General features: G+C 38.0%; 1 protein-coding gene across 3 annotated transcripts in view; it reads right to left on the bottom strand.

Annotated features, from left to right (window-relative positions):
- PPME1 (protein phosphatase methylesterase 1) overlaps positions 1-22,006 on the bottom strand; it is an 82,180-nt gene that overhangs the window by 6,114 nt on the left and 54,060 nt on the right. For 2 of the 3 annotated variants that reach the window (XM_034995498.1, XM_034995499.1), the window contains exons 6-11: positions 21,534-21,688; positions 20,325-20,415; positions 16,434-16,499; positions 13,423-13,546; positions 4,778-4,907; positions 3,327-3,371 (exon numbers count right to left, since the gene is read on the bottom strand). In XM_034995498.1, the coding sequence (XP_034851389.1) occupies positions 3,327-3,371; positions 4,778-4,907; positions 13,423-13,546; positions 16,434-16,499; positions 20,325-20,415; positions 21,534-21,688 (611 nt within the window). Of the gene's footprint in view, positions 1-3,326; positions 3,372-4,777; positions 4,950-13,422; positions 13,547-16,433; positions 16,500-20,324; positions 20,416-21,533; positions 21,689-22,006 lie in introns of all 3 variants that reach the window. The other variant, XM_034995500.1, reaches the window with a different exon arrangement.

Raw genomic sequence — 22,006 nt, 5'->3', positions numbered from 1 at the left:
ACATTTTAATGTAGCATGTAGTTCTTACGATAAAACTGAGCACATGGAACTATAAGAACATAGGAAAGGAGGCTTCACAATCAAATAAGGATATAGGAAGGCTTCCCACACAGAAAAAAAAATAGCCTACACAAAGGAAAGGAGGATGAAATGGTATCTGTTCCTGGAAATAAAAAGTTTGGCATGGAACTCTTGAGAGTTAACAATGAGGCTAAAGAGGAAAGCAGGGACCATACCATGAAGGGTTTTGTAAGCTATGTTAAGGATTTTGAAATTTATTATTACAATAATATGTTTGAGTGCTTAACTATATGCCAGACTGTACTAACCACTTTCTCACACTGCCTTGTAGAACACTGTAAGCTCACCATTAATGCGATAGCTATTAAGAGTGAAAAGAGATGACAGATAAAGCAAGATCCCTAAGCAAACTAAAGGATATGGGACCCACAGCTTCCCCTAAGTAGAGAGAGCAGACCCTCAGGGCCTAAGTGGCTCCATTTACAAAATAAGGCAGCATGCTCTGGAAGTCCTTCTGGTCATCACATTCCAGGATTCCTAACACAGTTACACAGTGCTTTAAAATTTCTTCAAAATACTCTTCTATCCATTTTTTAAGTTGATTCTCAAATCTACCCCATAAAATTGAACAGTATAAATACCGAAATTCTTTCCTGAGATGATGAAATTAATACCATGGTTAGTAAAGTGATTTACCCAAGGCTGCTTATTTAATTAGTAGAGGAACTAAGACCATTCCCATTCAGTAAGGCCCAGCTTATGCCCTTCCTCTTGCAGTAGTCTGCCCCTGGGTGCTCCAGCCTAGTCCAGCCTAGTTCCCCCTCTCTTGTATCTCTTAATGTACTACAGCTAACACATTTGGAGTCAAACACAGAGCAGCTTGTGCCCTGCTTGTTTTGTAAGCTTATATTTTATATGCCACTGGTGCTTGCCTCCCCAGGAGCATGTCATTTCTGTAAGAACAGGGCCTAATATCAACGGGGCCCAACACAGGGCTAGCCATTGAGTAAGTGCTTAGTAAGTCTTGAATGGATAACTGAATGAATAACCTGATAACAATTATAACTCCAACCACCCTGGGCTTGATGTCTAGGGATGAATTTTTTGTTCCTCTTTGGAAGAGTGGGTATAAAGAATCAGAGAGAACTCACACACACTAACAACACTGTGCCTGGTACACATAAAATGATTATGGGTAATCCTCACAATTATTCTATGAAGCGGGCATATTTCCAAACCCTTCTCTCTCATCTTACAGATAAAGAACCTTAGGTTCAGACAGCCTAAATTATTTACCCAGGTTGCATCATGAACGAGTGCTAGGTTTCTAGGAATCCGTAACTAATTCAGCAGGTTTAAACAGTGCTGGGAAGGCTGTGGTTTGCAATCTATGCCCATTTGGCCATTTCCCTTTGTCTTATGGGATATCCCTCACTCCAGCCATTTACTTTCTATACTCATGGGATGCTCTGAAAGAGAAGGTAGTCTTGGCATAATCCTTACTGGGGAAATGGCAGGGCATCTAATGAGGAATCATGAGTACTTCCTGGATATAATGAAGCCATAATTTGTCAGACTCTTACTTCACACATATTTTCGCATTTAAACACCATACAAATGTATTGAGATATAGCATTATTTCTATTTTATAGATGAAGAAACTCAGGATTAAAGAAGTTAGCAATTCACTCAGGCCAGAACACTAGTAACAGTGACTCAAAGCCAGGACTGTTTGATTCCAAGGCTGGTGATCCACAATGGTTTCAAATGTTATTCCAGTCCAGATCAACTGCTTTCAGATAGTCTCAGGGGCCATATCTGATTCTTTTGTCTATCCAGCATTAAGCATAGGTCTTACACAGAAAGACTGCTTAGGAAAGGTTTGCTTGAATTGAATTTAAGGAAAGATGTCTAAACTCAGAATTACCAACATCAGTGCCATAAAACTCACACTGTCCCAGTCCATGATCTTCCTCCAGGCTTCAGGATACTATGTAGTTGGAAGAGGAGGAGGGTAGGAGTGCCTGAGTCCAGAGTGTAATAAATCATTCAGGAGCCTTTGAACAACTATTGTGAAGAAATATAAGCCCCCTTTTCTATGGAGAGCCTGAGGACAGCTAAAAGAACAGTTTGAGACCATAAACATCCAAGTAGAAATGTCCAATAGGTTTTACACATGGGCCAGGTATGGAGCGCAGGAGAGAGGTATGAGTTGGACATTTAGCTTTGGGAGTTATCAGGCTGTAAATAAAAGCCATGAGATTGCCCAGAGAGAATAAGTAGAAAAAAACGGAGGTCAAGAACAGAATCTGCTTAAGCCTGAAACCTTGGTCTTGGAGTTAGCACCTCTTCTTCCCATAACCTAAAAGATACCAGTGCCTATTGACTTCGCCTTTACCAAGCCTTTCATCCATACTAAACCAAGAACCTCCACTTCCATCTGGCCAACACACCTGAACCTGAGCACAATATGTTACTTTTCTACTCATTATACCTCATGATCCCTGTAAAGCTGCCATCAACTTTTTCATTTTATAGACTGAGAAAACTAAAGCTAAGGCAGGTCAAGTAACTTGCCTGGGGTCATCAAATGAGAAGGAAAGAAGTAGTACTCCCAACCTCAGAGTCTTTGCTTTTGCCACCTCACCATGCTGTCTTCTAAACATAGTTTACATCTTTTTGCATCCCAATTATCGTGGACCTTTCCCTTTCCTAAGAATTCCAACAATGATGAAAATATTGATCAGTATTCAGAATATCCCCTTCACAATATTATATATTTATAGGGTATTTTATGGTTTATAATGTACTCTGCATAGACACTGCCTCATTTTAATCCTTAAAACTCTGAGATGTGGATGGGAGTTAAGTCCCATTTTTAGATAGAGGAAAAAAATTGAAGCTCAGAAAAGGGAAATATTTGGGTCAGGAGTGGATGTTGATGTCAAGTTTGGGCTTAGCTCTAAAGCTCATGCTCTTTCCATTGCACTTCACCATCTCAGAACATTAATTTCCACATGACTCTGCCCTCAGAGAAGAACCTAGGGACATAATTACTTTTCTTTTTTTTTTTAAGATTTATTTACTTATTTGAGAGAGAGAGAGAGAGTGCATACGTGAGCATGAATGGGAAGAAGGACAGAGGGAGAGAGAGAAGCCCAGGCTGATTCCCCACTGAGTGTGGAGCCCGACATGGGGCTCAAACTCACGACCCCGAGATCATGAACTGAACCAAAATCACAAGTGGGACGCTTAAGTGACTGAGCCACCCAGGCACCCCTGGACATAATTTCTTGATTACTTACCTTGCATTTGGCCAATAGTCAGATCCTTATCCAATCTATCAACACCTAGAACAAAATAGGGAGAATCCAGAAGTAGCTTATTAGAAAAGGTTGTGTGAAACAGGTTTTGCTGCTCAAGTATGAAGTAAAAATTATTACAAACTTGTAAACATGATGACATTCTCAATTCACGTTAATGCCAATCCTAACTCCTTGAGGGTATATACTTACCACATGAAGCTTTCCAGAATGAGGGTCCCCTACAATCTTTTGGATCATTTAAACTGATTTCTGAAAACAGGGTTTTACTTTTTAAAATTTCCATTATACTCAGAATATCTTTACACCACTCTAGGAGAACTTATGCTTAACCAGGAATGAAGGCAGGCCAGAATTAGGTTTATCTCAGATAGATGCTTGTGCTTAGTTAGGATTAGGGATTTGGTGAGGGGAGAAGAGCACAAATGAGTGAGGATCGTACTTTATTTTGGAAGTTACTACCCATGTGGTGAGTAGTTTTTGTTGTTGTTGTTGTTTGTTTGTTTTAAAGATTTTATTTATTTATTTGAGAGAGTGAGTGAGTGACCAGGGGGGAGGGGGAAGGGCAGAGGGAGAGGGAGAAGCAGACTCCCTATGGGGCTTAATCCCAGGACTCTGGGATCATGACCTAAGCCGAAAGCAGATGCTTAAACGACTGAGCCACCCAGGTGCCCCCACGTGGTGAGTAGTTTTAACAAGGACATACTCAGATGATGATATACCTACACTGTTATGGACTGAATTGTATCCGCCCCCCCCCATTCATATGTTAAAGGCCTAACCCACAGTGTGACCACATTTGGAGATATGGAAATAATTAAGTTAAAAAAAAGAAGATAGTAGGAAGGGGAAAATGAAGCGGGGGGAATTGGAGGGGGAGACAAACCATGAGAGACTATGGACTCTGAGAAACAAACTAAGGGTTCTAGAGGGGAGGGGATTGGGGGGATGGGTTAGCCTGGTGATGGGTATTAAAGAGGGCAGGTATTGAATGGAGCACTGGGTGTTATATGCCAACAATGAATCATGGAACACTACATCAAAAACTAATGATGATGATTTGGTGATTAACATAAAATAAAAATTAAAAAAATTTTTAAAAAGAATATAATTTACAAGAAGTTATGTAAGACATAAAACATGAAAAAAAAAAGATTAAATGGGGTCATATGGGTAGGGCCCTCATATGACAGGATTAGTGTCCTTTTAAGAATAAACACCAAAGAGTTTGCTTTCGCTCTCTCTTCTGCCATGAAAGGACACAGTGTCTGCAAGCCAGTAAGAAAGCTCCCACCAGAACTTCACTGTGCTAATACCCTGATCTCAGACTTCCAGCCTCCAGTACTGTGAGAAAATGAATTTGTTGTTTAAGCACCCAATCTATGATATTTTGTTATGGCAGCCTGAGCTAATACACACACATACACACTTACCAGCCAAGAGCAGCAATTTGGGAATAGGACAACTAAGAAAGAGATTGGATAAGCCTCGGAACCAGCCATCCCAGTATTTTTCTGTTTTTGCCAGTTCAATTCTCCAAGTGTACGGATGGTCCTTCTTGGTCTGGAGAAAAAAGAGAAAGTTCTGAGTCTCTGAGGGCAACCCCTGGAAGAACAGGACAAAAACTAGGTCCCTGGGAAAAGGAAAGGGAAGGAAACTAGCACTTACTAAGGGGCTACTAGGTCCCAGATATTTTCATTTATAGTTTTTTTTTTTATTCTTATGTTAATCCCCATACATTACATCATTAGTTTTAGATGAAGTGTTCCATGATTCATTGTTTGTGCACAACACCCAGTGCTCCATGCAGAATGTGCCCTCTTCAATACCCACCACCAGGCTAACCCATCCTCCCACCCCCCTCCCCTCTAGAACCCTCAGTTTGTTTTTCAGAGTCTATCGTCTCTCATGGTTCGTCTCCAGATATTTTCATATACACTTAATTACTAAAACAGCTTTGTGATATAGGTTATTGTTGTAATTTTCATGTTTACATAACTAGAAGTTTACTTTTTACTTCTATTAATTTCAGTGAACTTAGAAGACTTTTTTTTTTTTTAAAGATTTTATTTATTTATTTGACAGAGAGAGACACAGCGAGAGAGGGAACACAAGCAGGGGGAGTGGGAGAGAGAGAAGCAGGCTTCCCGCAGAGTAGGGAGCCCGATGCGGGGCTCGATCCCAGGACTCTGGGATCATGACCTGAGCCGAAGGCAGACGCTTAACGACTGAGCCACCCAGGCGCCCCCTTAGAAGACTTTCTTAAGATCACAAAGCTAGTAAGTGGTAGAGCCAAGACCGAGCTTCTCTTATATCCATTTGACAAAAAGAACATATCCATCAAAAGGATAATTACAAAAGGCACAGTACAGTATGAAAAAAATACTTATGATATAATATTAAGAGAAAGAAACAGAGTGTAACATGTCATCTAAGTGAGGATTACTACTGGAAAAATGTGGTACACATAGGGAAAGAACTGGAAGGGAAAACTGAAAATATGGTGATTTGTTGGTAGAGCATTTTTTCTTGTATTTTGATTTATGATAATGGTATCATGTTCATGCAATAGTAATGTGAAAAAGGAAATCTGACACAAATATTACAAAATGTATCTGTTAAATCCTGATACACACTATACAGGCACAGAGTACGTACTCATCAAATACAAGATGAACAAATAAATGATTCTCTATACTTTTCTGCATCATTGAAAATTTGAAATATTATAACTGAAATAAATAATTGGGGATACTGCAGTAACCACAATATGAAAATCTAGAAGTGAACATGAGACAGCAACATATTGTGTTAGAGATCACTGATGGTTAAGATGTCCGTACTACCCAAAGTGATCTGCAGATTCAAAACAATCCCTATCAAAATCCAAATGACATTCTTGCAAAAACAGAAAAATTCATCAAAAGTTCATACGGAATCTCAAGGGACCTCAAACAGCCAAAACAATTTTTTAAAAGAATAAAATTGGAAGATGCATGCTCTCTAATTTCAAAATATATTACAAAGCTACAGTAATCAAAACAGTATGGTACTGGTATATACACTAGAGAACCCAGAAATAAACTCTCACAAAAATGGCCAAATGATCTTCAACAAGGGTCCAAGTTGACTCAATGGAGAAAGAACAGTCTTTTCAACAAATGGTATTGGGAAAATTGGATATCCACATGCAAAAAAGTTGGACAATACACAAGTTTAACACCTAAATATAAGACCTAAAACTATAAAACTTCTAAGAAAACATAGGGGAATGCTTCATATAGCTTTTCATGACGTTGAATTTGACAAGGATTTCTCGGTTATGATACCAAAAGCAAAGGCAACAAAAGCAAAAATAGACAAATGGACTACATCAAACTTAAAACTTCTGCGCCTCAAAGAACACAATCAACAAAGTGAAAAGGCATTGTATGGAATGGGAGAAAATATTTGCAAATCATATATATGATAAGGGGTCAATATTCAGAATATATAAAGAATTCCTACAACTCAGTAACAAAAAATCAAATAACCTGATTATAAAATGGGCAAAGGGCATGAACAGACATTTCTCCAAAGAAGAGAATGGCCAATAAGTACACAAAAAGATACTCAACTTCACTAACCATTAGGGAAATGCAAATCAAAACCACAATTAGATATCACTTTGTACCCATTCGGATGGCTATTTTCAAAAAAGACAAAATAACAAACACTGGCAAATATGTGGAGAAACTGGAACATTCGGGGCACTGTTGGTGGGATTATACAATAGTACAATCACTATGAAGACAGCATGGTAGTTACTCAAAAATTAAAAGTAAAACTACCATATGGTCCAGCAATCTTACTTCTGGGTATACAGCCAGAAGAAGTGAGAGCAGGGTCTTGAAGAGATATTTGAAGACCCATGTTCATAGCAGCATTATTGACAACAGTCAAGAGGTATAAACAATCCAAATATCTATCGATGGATGATTAGATAAACAAAATGTGTTATATACATATTATTTAGCCTTAAAGAAGGAAATCCTGACATATGCTACAACACAGAGGAAACTTGAAGACATTGTGTTAACTAAGATAAGCCAGTCACAAAAAGACAAACACTGATTCTACTTCTATGAGGTGTAAAAAAGATCACTGGATGGGTAGTCAGGAAACTTGGGTCTTCCAGTTCTCATTAAACAATGCATGTAGAACACTTATGAGCCACTTCTAATAGATTCCACAGTCGGAGACAGTAAGACCTTCCTAAATATGCATTGTGCTTCATACGCAAATGACAAATTTAAAGGGAACTTCCAAGGATAGTAATATTATAAAAAGAAATTTTAAGGGGTGCCTGAGTGGCTCAGATGGTTAAGCATCTGCCTTCGGCTCAGGTCATGATCCTAGGGTCCTGGGATCGAGTCCCATGTCGGGCTCCCTGCTCAGTGGGGAGTCTGCTCCCTCTCCCTCTGCCTCTCCCTCTGGTTGTGCTCTGTCTCTCTCTCTTTCAAATAAATAAATAAAATCTTAAAAAAAAAAAAAAAGAAATTTTAAAAAAGGAGTTCAGGTCCTAAAAATGTAAAAACAAAGAAAAAATCTGGATATAATTAGAGTTGCTCCTGTATTTAGGGTTATAATAATATATCCTCTCTCTGGAGAGCTGGATCATAAAGTTAATTTAGTTTAGATTCCTTCCTCTGCCAAACGGTAATAAATCAGATCAATGTAAGAAACAAAACAGATGAACATGGGGGGAAAAAAAGAGAGGCAAACCAGAAAACAGACTCTTTAAACTATAGAGAACAAACTGAGGTTGCTGGAGGGCAGGTAGGTGGAGGGATGGGTTAAATGGGTGACAGATATTAAGGAGGGCACTTGTGATGAGCATGGGGTATTGTATATAAGTAATGAGTCGCCAAATTCTACCCCTGAAACTAATATTACACTGTATGTTAACTAACCGGAATTTAAACAAAAACCTGAAAAAAGAAAACTAAAGAAAGAAAGAAAAAAAAAACAGATCGATGTAATGAGATCTAACTGCTGGATAGGAGAAGCAGAAAGCTGGCTACCAATCATCCTGGGATATTCACGTGGGCAGGATGTGGTTCTCCACACAAGGGCATCAACCACAGGCTTTGCATTATTTCCCAACACATCACTTGAAAAGCATTTAAAAAGATAGGTTTTGTGTCAGTCAGACTTGGATTTAATGCAAATCCCACCTCCATCATCAGCTAATCAACTGTGGGTCCCTTGGGGAAGTTAACCTAACTTCTTCAAGCCTGTTTTCTTAGCTATAAAGTGGGCAACACAAAATCTTAAAAGATTATTGTAAGGATAAACTAAAGATACTCATGTATGTAAAACAATAGGAACATGGTCTGGCACATAACAAGTAATTAAAAAAACAAAATCTTAAGAATATGGGATTTTGGGGCACCTGGGTGGCTCAGTCCTTAAGTATCTGCCTTCGGCTCAGGTCATGATCCCAGGGTCCTGGGATCGAGCCCCACATCGGGCTCCCTGCTCCTCGGGTACCCTGCTTTTCCCTCTCCCACTCCCCCTGCTTGTGTTCCTTCTCTTGCTGTGTCTCTCTGTCAAATAAATAACTAAAATCTTAAAAAAAAGAAAAAGAATATGGGATTTCAATAATCTTGAAAAAGAAGAGCAAAGCTGGAAGACTTACACTTCCTGATTTCAAAACATGCTATGAAGCTACAATAATGAGGACAGTGGCACTTGCATAAGGATAGACATATATATCAATGGAACAGAATTGAGATCCAGAGATAAACTCTGGCATTTATGGCCATTTGATTTCCAAAAAGGAATGCAAGACAATTACATGGGAAAGTGGGGTCTTACCAACAAATGGTCCTGGGACAGCTGGACATCTACATGCAAAAGAATGAAGTTACACCTCTTACCCTCATACTATACACAAAAATTAACTCAAAATGGATCACAGACCTAAATATAAGAGCTAAAACTAGAAAACTCTTAGAAGAAAACATACGTATAAATCTTTGTGACCTTGGACTAGGCAAAACCTTCTTAGATGTGACATAACAAAACAGTAACTAGATAAAATGAATTTCATCATTGAAGAACACCATCAAGAACATGAAATGACAACCTGTATAACAGGAGAAAATATTTGCAAATCAGGGACTTGTATCTAGAATATGTAAAGAACTCTTACAATTCAATAATAAAAAGACAAAATACCCTATTGAAAAATGGGCAAAGGATCTGAACATACATTTCTCCAGAGAAGAAATGGCCAAGAATCCCATGAGAAGATGTTCAACATCAATAGTCATCAGGAAAATGTAAATCAAAACCACAATGAGATACCACTTCATACCCATTAGGATGGCTATAATCAAAAAGAGGGACAATATTACAAGTGCCGACAAGGATATAGAAAAACTGGAACACTCAGACAATGGTGGTAGGAATATAAAATAGTATGGCTATTTTTCAAATGATTAAACACAGAATTAGCATCCAGCAATTCCACTGGTAGGTGTATACCCAAGAAAAATAAAAACCTGTGTCCACATAAAAACTTGTACACAAATGTTCGTACCAGCATTGTTCATAACAGGCAAAAAGTGAAAACAAATCCAAATGCCCACTAACTGATGAATGGATAAAAAAAAAATGTGGTCTACCCATACAAAGGAATATTATTCAGCCATAAATAGGACTGAAGTACTGATTCATGCTACAATACAGATGAACCTTGAAAACATTATGCTAAGGTAAAAGAAGCCAGTCACAAGACTATGTATATTCATTTATATTTAATGTCCAGATTAGGCAAATCTACAGAGACGGAAAGTAGATTAGTGGATGCCTAGGGCTGATGTTGGGGAGACATGGGAAGAGAATGCAAACAGGTATGACATTTTTTTAAAAAGTGATGAAAATATTCTAAAATTAGATTGCTGTAATGGTTGCACAACTCTGTGAATCTAACAACCACTGAATTGTATACTTTGGATGAGTTACCTTTCAATAAAGCAGTTTTAAAAAAGAGATTTATGCATAAAGGAATACCTCCTGGACAACTGAAGTTTATTACTTTAAGGACCAAAGGTTAAAGCTTCCCTTTTCTTTTCCATATTTTAACCATATTGTATTAGACATCACCCCCCACTGCCAATGTATATCTTGTCTTCTTTTACACAGCAAAATGGATGCAACAGAACTCGTATGTTATGTCTCAGGATCACTTCAAACACCACTTTTTATATTAGTTATAACAGAGATATCCCCTAAGGGCTAATAGGCTCTAAATGGCCCCTGGCTACCATGCTTTAGAAGTTGTGACTGTTTTTGTTGTTGTAGTTAAGTTTAATTTACATTATTAATATTTTCTCCATCATTTTATTTTTTATTTTTCTTTATTGAGATAAAGAACATGTAACATTGTGTTGGTTTAAGGTGTGCAATGTGTTGACTTGATACATTTATACACTGCAATATGCAACACCATAGCAATAGCTAACACCTCTATCATGTCACATAATTATCATTTTTTTTGTATTAGGAACAATTCAGACCTAATCTCTTAGCAACTTTGAAGTTTATAACATAGTATCATTGCCTATAATTATTATGCTGTGCATTAGATGTCCAGCATCTGTTTATTTACTAGTTGCAAGAACACTAGTTGTGTTGTTTGGGGTTTATGTCCTTCCTCAAGGGTAGACTGTTTTGCTGTACTCATTGCCTGATGTGTTTCAGTCTGCCCTCCTAACAAAACTGCTGGAGTATACTAAACTCCATGTAACTGGGCTTATAAAAAAAAATTACAAAGGAAAAATGAGCTGGAATTAAAAACCAGAAGATCTGGGTATGTTTTAGCACCAACATTTATAGGTGTCTGTAGGCAAGAATCTGTGCCTGAGTTGTAAAACAGTGATAATACCTACAATGCAGAGCTAAAATGAGAACTAGGGATGATAAATGTGATGTACTTAGTATAGCTCCCAGCACATAAAAGGCAAAAAATCATTGACAGTTTGTATCAGAGTCTCAGATCTACGAAATATTACTTGATTACTTTGAGAAAGTCCTTCATCTCTGAGTCTCAAGTTTCTACACTGTTAACATGGGAGAAAAGATCTCTTCTCACCTCACAGAGTGTAGGGAAGGCAAATTTTCATGCACTGTTTATATTTTTGTAAATTCCAAAGAGGTACAAAGAATTATTTATTGATCTTAAGGATGACAAAAGATCATTAAATTAAAAATTCTGTTTAAAAAAAGATACAGTTGATGACTGTGCAGGTCCACTTATACGTGGATTTGGAAACAGTACAGTACTACAAATGTATTTTCTCATCCTCATGATTTTCTTTTTTTTTTTTTTTTAAAGATTTTATTTATTTATTTGACAGAGAGATGCAGCAAGAGAGGGAACATGACAGGGAGAAGCAAGCTTCCTGATGAGCAGCGAGCCTGATGCAGGGCTCGATCCCAGGACCCTGGGATCATGACCTAAGCCAAAGGCAGACGCTTAATGACTGAGCCACCCAGGGGCCCTCTTCCTCATGATTTTCTTAAGAACATTTCCTTTTGTCTAGCTACTTTATTATAAGAATACAGTATTTAATACATATAAATATACAAATTAAGTATTATTCAACTATATTATTGGTAAGGCTTCTGGTCAACAGTAGGCTATAAGTGATTAAGTTTCTAGGGAGCCAAAAGTTATAGTTGTTTTTTTTTTTTTTTTTCTTGAGAGAGAGAGCGCGTATGTGCGGAGTGGGGGTGTGCGCAGCGGGGTAGAAGGAGAGGAAGAGAGACAATTTTAAGCAGTCTCCATGCCCAGCGCGGGGCCCCACGCAGGGTTCGATTTCACGACCCTAAGATCGTGACCTGAGCTGAAATAAAGAGTCAGACGCTTAACCAACTGAGCTACCCAGGCACCCCAAAAGTTATAGTTGGATTTTTGACAGTTTTGGGGGGCGGTATCCCTAAACCCCGTATTATTCAAGGGTCAATTGTTCTCTCCTCCTTGCTAATAGTAGCATCTCCAAACATAAGGGAATATGTGGTGTACACCAAGTCCATTATCTGCCATTAGTAAGATGTTTATAATCCATCCCAGAAAGTCTGCTGCTCATGCTCACTAACCATTTCCAAGAAAAAACACACCCTTTCCCATTACTATCCTCAAATCAAGTGTTCAACAAGTACTCACAGAACACTTGCTACACACACACACACCCAAGCTAAATGCTGAGGGAAATTCATATAGAACATTAGTTCCTGCGCTCAAAATACACAGGTTATTTTTGTTGGGAGACAATTTTTTTTTTTAAAGATTTATTTATTTATTTATTTGAGAGAGAGAATGAGAGAGAGAGTACATGAGAGGGAGGAGGGTTAGAGGAAGAAGCAGGCTCCTTGCCGAGCAGGGAGCCCGATGCGGGACTCGATCCAGGGACTCCAGGATCATGACCTGAGCCGAAGGCAGTCGCTTAACCAATGAGCCACCCAGGCGCCCCTGTTGGGAGACAATTCTTGTGCAATTAGAGAACGCTGAATCTGCATTCTAGGGATGACTACAGGAGACCATCGTATCTTTGAATGTGGTTTATGAAAATCAATTCTATGACTTAGCCACAACTTCAAAAAAGAAAGTGCTAAGTCATGTCATACAGTGCTATACTGGAGAGGGACTGATATAAAATGAGGTCGGAAAACTTCCCCGGAGATACACCTTGAAAGATGAGTAAAATCTGATGGGCTTAGCGTAGGAAATCAGATTTTCTCATGAGATAAACCATATGAAGAGAAGTACTGAGGTGAGAAAGAATCTGATGAGAGAGCAGTCTGTTTGAGGGTAGGGTATACACTGTTAAGTTTTACGTTCCAATTTGTCAAAGCTATCAACAAGTGCCTTATATCTTATAGTTAACCTAAATATCTATTACGATAACATCTTCACCCCCTAAAATATCTAATGGTGAACAAAAAGAACATGTCACCTCCCTCTCACCACCCCCCCACACTCTGAACCATTCACTGCCCCATCCTTCCAAGAATGCCAGCTTTCACTCACCTCCATGTCATCTTCCTTTTTCCTCTTGTTTACGGACTCACTTCCTTCTTCGTCTTCTTCTTCTTCCTCTATGATTCCTTCCACTATAGATTTTGAGCCTTCTGGACTTGTAATTCCTTCACACCTAGGTGGTTTGTTTTTTTTTTAAAGTGCTATCATACATCTTTTTATACACAAATTATCTCAGAGATACTGAAACTCATAGTCTTTTACAATCAAATGTCAGTTAAAACTTAATGCTTCTGGGAGAAGGAGGATGTGAACAATGTGCATTTTAAAATGTGCGGAAATAGACAAGGGCTGTGGAAGGTCATGGCCATGGAAGGTATGACTATATTCCAAGGGCTGGTTTCCAGTTCTTGCACCAATACTGACCCACAGAAGAGAGTAATCATTTCATGTGGCATGGTGACAAGAATTTTATTGACATTATCTTGTATAATCCTCATAACAATCTTATGAAGTAGCTCTGAAAAATAAAAAAATTGTCCAAGATCACCTGGTTCATAAGTAGATGAGGCTGGAAGGCAAATCCAGGCCCAATTAACTTGAAAGCATGGTACTTTTCTACTGTACCCTGCTTACAGTAGAGCAAGGCTTAAACAGCATGGTAAAAGGCCCCCACTTTCAATTAGCTGATAGAAACTGACAATTACAATAACCATAGCCAGCTGAACCTTGGGGATTAGAACATCTGATCCAACCAATTACTGTTGTTGTTTTTCCTCTAAAAAACAATATTACATAATTAGGTAGAAAAATTATTATATTATGAACAGCTGATATCATAATTCCTTTTAGAAAGAACTTGTTGAAAAAATACACTGACAATATTAAAGGTAAAAGTCCCAAGAGCCTAGGTAGCAGCTAGTACTAAGGTCTGTTCTGCATGATAAAGAAGTATTGTTATTTTGCCCTTGAAAGGGAGAGAGAAGGGAGAAGAGGAGAGAGAACAAGTCAAGATAAACTGAAGGGTCAGTGAAACTTCAGGGGTGGATTTTTAACAGTGATAACTTGTTTTCCTTTTCTCCTCTACCAATCTCAGTAAAGCATATGTTCACAAAATGTTTTGTCAAGTGAGGGTGTTCTATGGGACTTGAGGTATCAAGTTTCACATCTAGGGTCAAGGTAGTAAAACAAAGAAACAACATGTGCTTTGGATTTCCACAGCTATGGATTAGGAGGTTCAAGAGAATTTCACCTACATCAAGAAGGGCAGGAAGGTTCTATCTGGTCTCTATGTGACAATTAAAACACACACTATATACACAAGTTTACATATTAAGAGAAGACACCACTGAAATTTACATATTAGGTAAAATTTAAAAATCGCTGAACTACCTGAATACAAGCCATATAACTTCCTCACAAAATGCTTTACCACTGCTTAAACAAATCTGATCTCAAAATATTTAGGCACTGCAAAGTGGGCAGTCTCACAGCTTAAAGACTGCATTGTGTCCGCTAGATATTACTACTCAAATTGTACGTTTAGGCATAAAAAGTCCATGATACAGTCCTTGAAGTCAAATACACAGGAGACTGAATCTGAGCACCGTCATTCACTAGCTGTGTGATCCTGGGAAAGCTACTTTACCTTTCTGAACTTCCATTTTCTCACCTATAAAACAAATCTTATCTTAAAGAGGTATTGTAAAGACTAAATGAGATGGTGCAAATGAATTAATGAATCTAGGTAATGATCACCGATGGCTACCAACACTCAAAAAAAGAGACAACCAGAAATTACATGCTTCCTAATGGCAGTACCTATTCTTATAAACAAATAAAAAGCCAAAATAACAACAAACAAACCTGAACTTGATCAAATCTCTGGATCTAACTAACAATTTACAGAAAATACAGTGAAGAGAAGAACATGTTAAATTTCACCTTCAGGAATCAAATCAGAAAATCCAGATTGTGGGAAATTCTACAGGGCAAATAACCAGGTTTCTTCAACAAATAAATTGCAAGGAAAAAAAATAAGACAAGTGGAACCTATAAATTAAAAGATACTTAAGAGTTATATCTTCCAATTGCTATGTATCTACCTTATTATAATTCTGATTTGATCTATAAAAAAATTATCAGTGAGACAATTAGAAATGTGAATACTGAATGGACATTTGATGATACTGAGGAATTATTAAAATTTTTAGGTGTGATAACGGTATTGTGATTGTGTTTTAAGTGTCCTTACCATTTAGGGTATCCTGAAATCTTGGAATTTATTTAAAAATATTCTGTAATTAGGGGAAAATAAGGGGCACAGATGAAACAAGACTGGCCATGAGTCAGTAACTGTTGAAAACAGGCAATGTGTATACTGGGGTTCATTGTATCATTCTACTTTTATATGTTTAAAAATTTCCTTAAGATTTTTAAAATGAGAACATGGATATAAAATACCAGGCACAGTGCCTGGCAAATAGCAGGCATTCAGTAATGCCATTATCATTTTTATCAACTCTTGTGCTCCCTATCTGTTCCGCTGAGCAACATTTTCTCAATTTATCTGAAGTTTATTTTGTGACTACATAGCCATACTCAGGACTCATGTAACCCTATCCAAGAAGATCAGTTGGGCTATATAATTTTAGCTTAGCCTTAGAATCTGGCTTTCACTAAAGCTTTTATACTGTTATTTCCTCACAATCAGGTTTGGCCAAGAAGGAGACGATTACCAGAATAAAATCATAGCTGCCAGCACTAGAGTGGACCCTTAAAATAATTTTTAATGTCCATTCTCTGGGATTCTTCACTTTTTAAGATGCAGAGTTGTATTAAAAAGGTAATCCTGTATTATATAGGCTTTGGGAGTTCTTCAAAAAAAAAAAAAAGAAAACGAAAAGAAAAGCTATGAGGCTAGCCTGAGCTCATTTGTAAAAATTATCTAAAATAATAAAGGCATTCAGGATAGTAGGACAGGTGTATAACAAAAAGCAATCTGTAATTCCCTCACCATGTTTCAGTCTCTAACCAGCCCAACAGGGAAAAATAAGACCTACTGTTTGACTTGGCCAACCATTGAGACACGGGCTGACTCCAAATTTCGAATCTGACCACTCTTCACACTAAAAAAGTGAGAAGGGAGAGAGGAGGTTATTCAGCATCCATCTTATCATGTCATAGGGTCAAATGGATAATTTTGCAGATTCTGTGGAACCTCTACAAAGTTGTGTTTACCAATACAGCTTACTATGGAGATTACCACTACTTCCTACTTCCTACCTGGTTATTATGGCTATAAGCCAAGTAGTAAAAATTAAGTAAAGACATTCAAGCCATTTCAGTTCTGCAAACGTTTACCAGGAGGATACTATGTGCCAGGCCTGTGCTCAAGAAGCACCTAATTCAGCGGGGAGAAAGAAACACAAACATAGGCTTAACATAATAAAGGCAAGGTTCAAAGGAATCACTTTATTCTGAGTGAACAGGTTAAAGAAATCTCCCCAAATGTCCCGTCTAAACTGAGAGAAAAGAAGCTAGGCAGAAGATAAAAGAGGGTGGTCAGGGCATTATAGGCAGGGGGCACATTGTGAACAAAGGCATTGTGATGTGGAAAAGTCAAAGGATGAGGATTTTAGAGGACAGAGTGCAAGGAGAAGCAGGGGAGAGCAAAAGGGGAGTGTGAATGGGAGAAAGGGACAGGCGGGCAGGGACGAGCTCCTACAGGGCCTTGCATGCCAAGATATAGAGTTCAGGAGCTTGGATGCTATTTTAATAGATTAGTTCCCTCAGAGTTATCTACCTATGTATGCTTAAAGGGCCAAGCAAAATGGCCGCATGTCCCAGGGGGAATTGGAAACAATATCTGAAGCAGGCCACCCGAACACTTTCCTTCCCTTCCCTTTTTTTTTTAAGATTGCATCCATTTATTTGAGAGAGAGAAAGTGACAGAGCACGAGAGTGGGGAGGGTCAGAGAGAGAAGCAGACTCCCCGCTAAGTAGGAAGCCTGATGTGGGGCTTGATCCTGTGACTCCAGGATCAAGATCTGAGATGAAGGCAGATGCTTAACTGACTGAGCCACCTAGGCGCCCCCAGAACACATTTCTTTAAATCTAACTTTTTTAGCTTAAAAAAATCATGTAAAATTTTAAAGGGCAACCCCCTTAGATAATGACCTTGTTTCTTATTTTAATGATAGACACAATCAGAATGATTATTTCATTTTTCTACTACCAACTGAATCTACAGAATCTACAAATACACCAGTATTTATAATCATATACCCTGCCTTGATGACTGTTTAATATATGAAACACCTCTGTTCCTATTCAAGGCCAACCTTGGGCACAGTTCCTATCCCCTCTTGCTTATGAGGACCTTGCTTCTTATAGTTATCATGTGGGTCATCATTTTTTTTCTCTAGTGGATATTATAAAACAGCCTTTGAAAACATTCTCAACCCCACATTCACTACTAGATACTACCCCACTTCTCTGCTCTCCTATACAACAAAACTTCTCAAAAAAGCTATCATAAAAAAAAAAAGTTATCTTAAAGGAATCTTTTTTCTTAAATATTATCTACGCAATAATGATTCTCCAATTTATCTCTAGCTCAACTTCTTCTAACAAGTATATACAAGTATTTACTTAACATTTCCACTTAGATGTATAGTAAGCATTTTAGCTTATCCAAACAAAAATTCTGATTTCCTGACCTTTTACTTGCTCCCAAATCTACTTCTCTTTGTCTCTACCATTCACCCAATTGCTTGGGCTAAAAACCTAGAAGTCATCCTTGAATGCTGTGCCTCCTCCTGCCTCCAACCCCCATTTCTCTGCTGATATCCAATCTGTAAGGCAGTCCTGTCAGTTCTGCCCTCAAAATACATTCCAAATATGACATATTACTTCCTCTGTTGCCATCCTAGTCTATGCTTACCATCATTATTCTCCTATAATACTACAATTGCCTCTTAACCAATTTCCCACTTCCATTAACACACCCACTCCCTACTCCTTCCCCTAGTGTTTTCCTCAGAGCAGCCAGAGTGGTGAAACCAAAATGCAAATCCTTATCTGTCCAACTTCAAAGCCTAGGCTTCTAACGACAATAACCTACTGCCTCTCATTGGGATGACCAAGAAAGCAGAAGTGGGAATTCACTTTGCTTTAAAACCTTACTGAATTAAACAGGTTGGCCTTGTATGTCAACATCTTTTTTTTTTTTTTTCATCTGGAATAGCCACAATAGCCATGAGTCATGAACTTTATTCAGATATCCAGCAGAGTACAAAACAAAATTATGAAATACTTCACTGGATTCTTTCTGATTCTCAGGCTCAGGAAGTGGGTTCTAAAAATCAGTGGCTCTCATAAACCCAAAACATTTTAACATACAACCAACAGAACCCTCATCCTATCCCACATCTGCCACTAGAATCAAGACTCATCTCTCTTAGGAGAAGGTCCACCACGACTGCCATGCTAGATTAAGTACCTATCTTCTGTAACTCCTGTGCCTCCTTCATTGTGTTTACATATTTACTTATTTGTATTCCCAGTTATTTGACAGATAGGAACTAAAGCCCGATTCATCCCCAGTTCTTAAATCAGGTACTGACACATCTTAGGTACGAAAAAAAAAAGTTTACTGAATAAATTTAAAAAATTATTTGGAATCATCTTCTCACTGGTTATTACTGGGGAAGAAGGCAGGGTGCCTGAGGTACTTGCTGAATTGGCAGCAGCTACATTCTGAAATGCTGTGGTTGCCAAAGAGGGAGCGATCTTTGGTGCTTCTGAGAGAACAGGAATCCTTAATCTCAGTAGTGTGAACAAGGGGAGATAGAAGCAACCTCACCAAACACAAACATCATTTTGGCAAGCCATATTTGGCATGAGGCCCTCTGTCTTGGAAAAACTACCTAGGCTCTATTTACCAGGTCCTTCATTTCCTCTTGATGTCTCTGATTCAAAGAACAGATATGTTCTGCCTGCTAAGGCAGTCAGCAGTATGCTGAATGCTATATGAAAGTACCAAAGAAATAGAGGATAGCTTCTGCCCGTATCATATAGGAAAAGCATTAAGACATACATGAAAACTGACAATATAAGCATATCTTTTAGGGGAGCATTAGAAGACTTAAGAGGTAAATAGTACAATATAATATAGACAGAGGCCTCTAGCAATTTGATCAAATGAGTGATCTGAGTGGTTCAGAGGAGTTAGAGAAAGGGTCTGGAAAAGGAACTAGAGATGATTTTAAACAACAGGTAGGAAGACAGGATACTAAGGATATTTTATCCTAAGACTGATTTCCTTGTGGGAGAGACAGTGTTTTACTCTTTTCTGAAATGTCACCCTTTAGCACAAAACGTTTAATAAATATTTAATCAAATAATTGATTGACTTAATGAATAAATTAATGAAAAAACAGCCTTAAGTGGAAGCCATAGCCAATTCTGTCTGTGATTTTTATGAAAACCAATTACTGAAAGGGTTTTTATTTACCCAAAACCCAAATAAAAACTGAGAAAGGAACCTATGCGCATCCTTTCTGTTTCTCCACCATTTTCTCTGGAATACAGAAAGTGAATCTAGAATCATGAAGCATCAGAAGTGGAAAAGGCCTTAGAGCCTCATTTAGTCCAGACTCTTACCTCAGAGATGGAAATAGCTAGACAGCAGATGATCCATAATTATTAAATTCTAGGAGGTACTACAGTGTATTAGAAAAAGGATGGATTTTGGATAACTGGGCCAAGTATGAAACATTTAAAATATTAAAAAAAAAATTCTGCTCTTTATATAACTGTTTCCGCACATATCATAATAAAGCTAAGGCTTGGAAACTGAACTATTCCTTTGAACTTGGTGCCTGAAGTGATGAAAAAGGACAGCTACAATCTAACACTTAAAATACAGACAATATAGATTTGTGAGTTACCTCCATTCAATGGCATTCTCTAGAGACTTGAAGGTTTTAGGACGACCACGTAAGAAATTCTGCATGCTATTAAGTGCATCCATGGCTGTACCTAGATATTAAACAAATATTTTAACTACAGCACTTTACACTTACTGGGTTAACTGTACATTTGCCCTCAATGATAGCAGAATTCAGTGATGCTTTGGGGAAAAAAGACGCAGCTTAAGAAAATTCAGACGACTGATGGGATAGCCAGCTTCCAAGATGGCCTCCAGTGATTTCTGCCTCTTGGTATTCACTCCCTTGTGTAGTCTTCCCACACTGAATAGGGGCTGACTTGTATAAGCAATAGTGTGACTTCTGAGGCTGGGTCATAAAAGACATGCACCTTCTTTTAAATGTTAAATAAAATTATGGGACACACATACAACTGAAAAATTATGCAACCACAAAAGGTATTTACAAAGAGTTTTTGATGACATGGAAAATGATTATATAACATGGAGTGTGGGTGAAATGGGGGAAGGTGTCAAAAGGTACAAACTTCCAGTTATAAAATAAGCAAATCTTGAGGATGTAATGTACAGCATAGTGACTATAGTTAAAAATACTGTATTGTATATTTGTTGGTTTTTTAAAAGATTTTATTTATTTATTTACTTACTTATTTATTTATTTGAGAGAAAGAGCGTGCACACATGCAAGCAGGAGAAGGAGAAGAGGGAGAGGCAGAGAATCTTAAGCAGACTCCGTGCTGAGTATGGAGCCCTACACGGGGCTTGATCTCACGACCCTCAGATCATGACCTAAGCCGAAACCATGAGTCGGCTGCTTAACCAACTGAGCCATCCAGGTACCCCTGTATTGTATATCTGAAGGCTGTTAAGAGAGTAGATCTTAAAAGTGCCCATCACAAGAAAAAAAAATCGTAATTATGTGTGGTGATGGATGTTATCTACACATACTGTGGTTATCACTTCACAATATATACATATATTGAATCATTATGTTATATATCTGAAACTAATAAAAAGTTACATGTCAATTAAAAAAATACTTGGGAATGCCTTTGCTACAAAATAACATAAAAAAAGATATCAAGACAGAGGGACATAGTTCCAGATGAGTAGAAAATCAACAATAAATTAAAACAAGATAATAATAATCTACCATGGATGTCTCTCATAAGTCAAAGATTCTGATTTGGTCAGTACTAAGAAAACTTACCTTCTACAACATCAATCATACAGAGACCCAGGAGACTTGGCACCAGGTTAGATGATGCTGTGTGGACTGCAATAGCACCACCCATACTATGTCCAATCAGCATGATTGGAGGAGGGAGGTCCCCATACATGGCTTCAACCACATTGCCAACATCTCTGCAAAGAGAAGGAAAAAAAGCTGAGAATGCTCTCTGACAACACTGTAAAAATCATTTTCTTTCCTAACTCTTCCCTTTGGTCTGTAACGAGTCCTAAAACTGTAAAGCTCCACTGGGCCATCTTGCAAATATACCTATGTAAATCTCTTAATATGCCCCCCAGTATCTATACATGTAGCCACACATCTAGCTATTCTGATAAATGGGACTAAAAGCCCCAATTTTCTTTTTTTAAGATTTATTTATTTATTTGAGAGAGAGAGCACAAGCGAGAGGGGCAGAGGGAGAAGGAGAGGCAGAGAATCTCAAGTGACTC

This window comes from Mirounga leonina, unplaced genomic scaffold (assembly GCF_011800145.1).
Source record: "Mirounga leonina isolate KUSES-001 unplaced genomic scaffold, KU_Mleo_1.0 Mir_92, whole genome shotgun sequence".
In the NCBI taxonomy this organism is placed as follows: domain Eukaryota; kingdom Metazoa; phylum Chordata; class Mammalia; order Carnivora; family Phocidae; genus Mirounga; species Mirounga leonina.
Note: the sequence above shows the minus strand (reverse complement) of the source record. Positions and strands in the feature narration are given on the sequence as shown.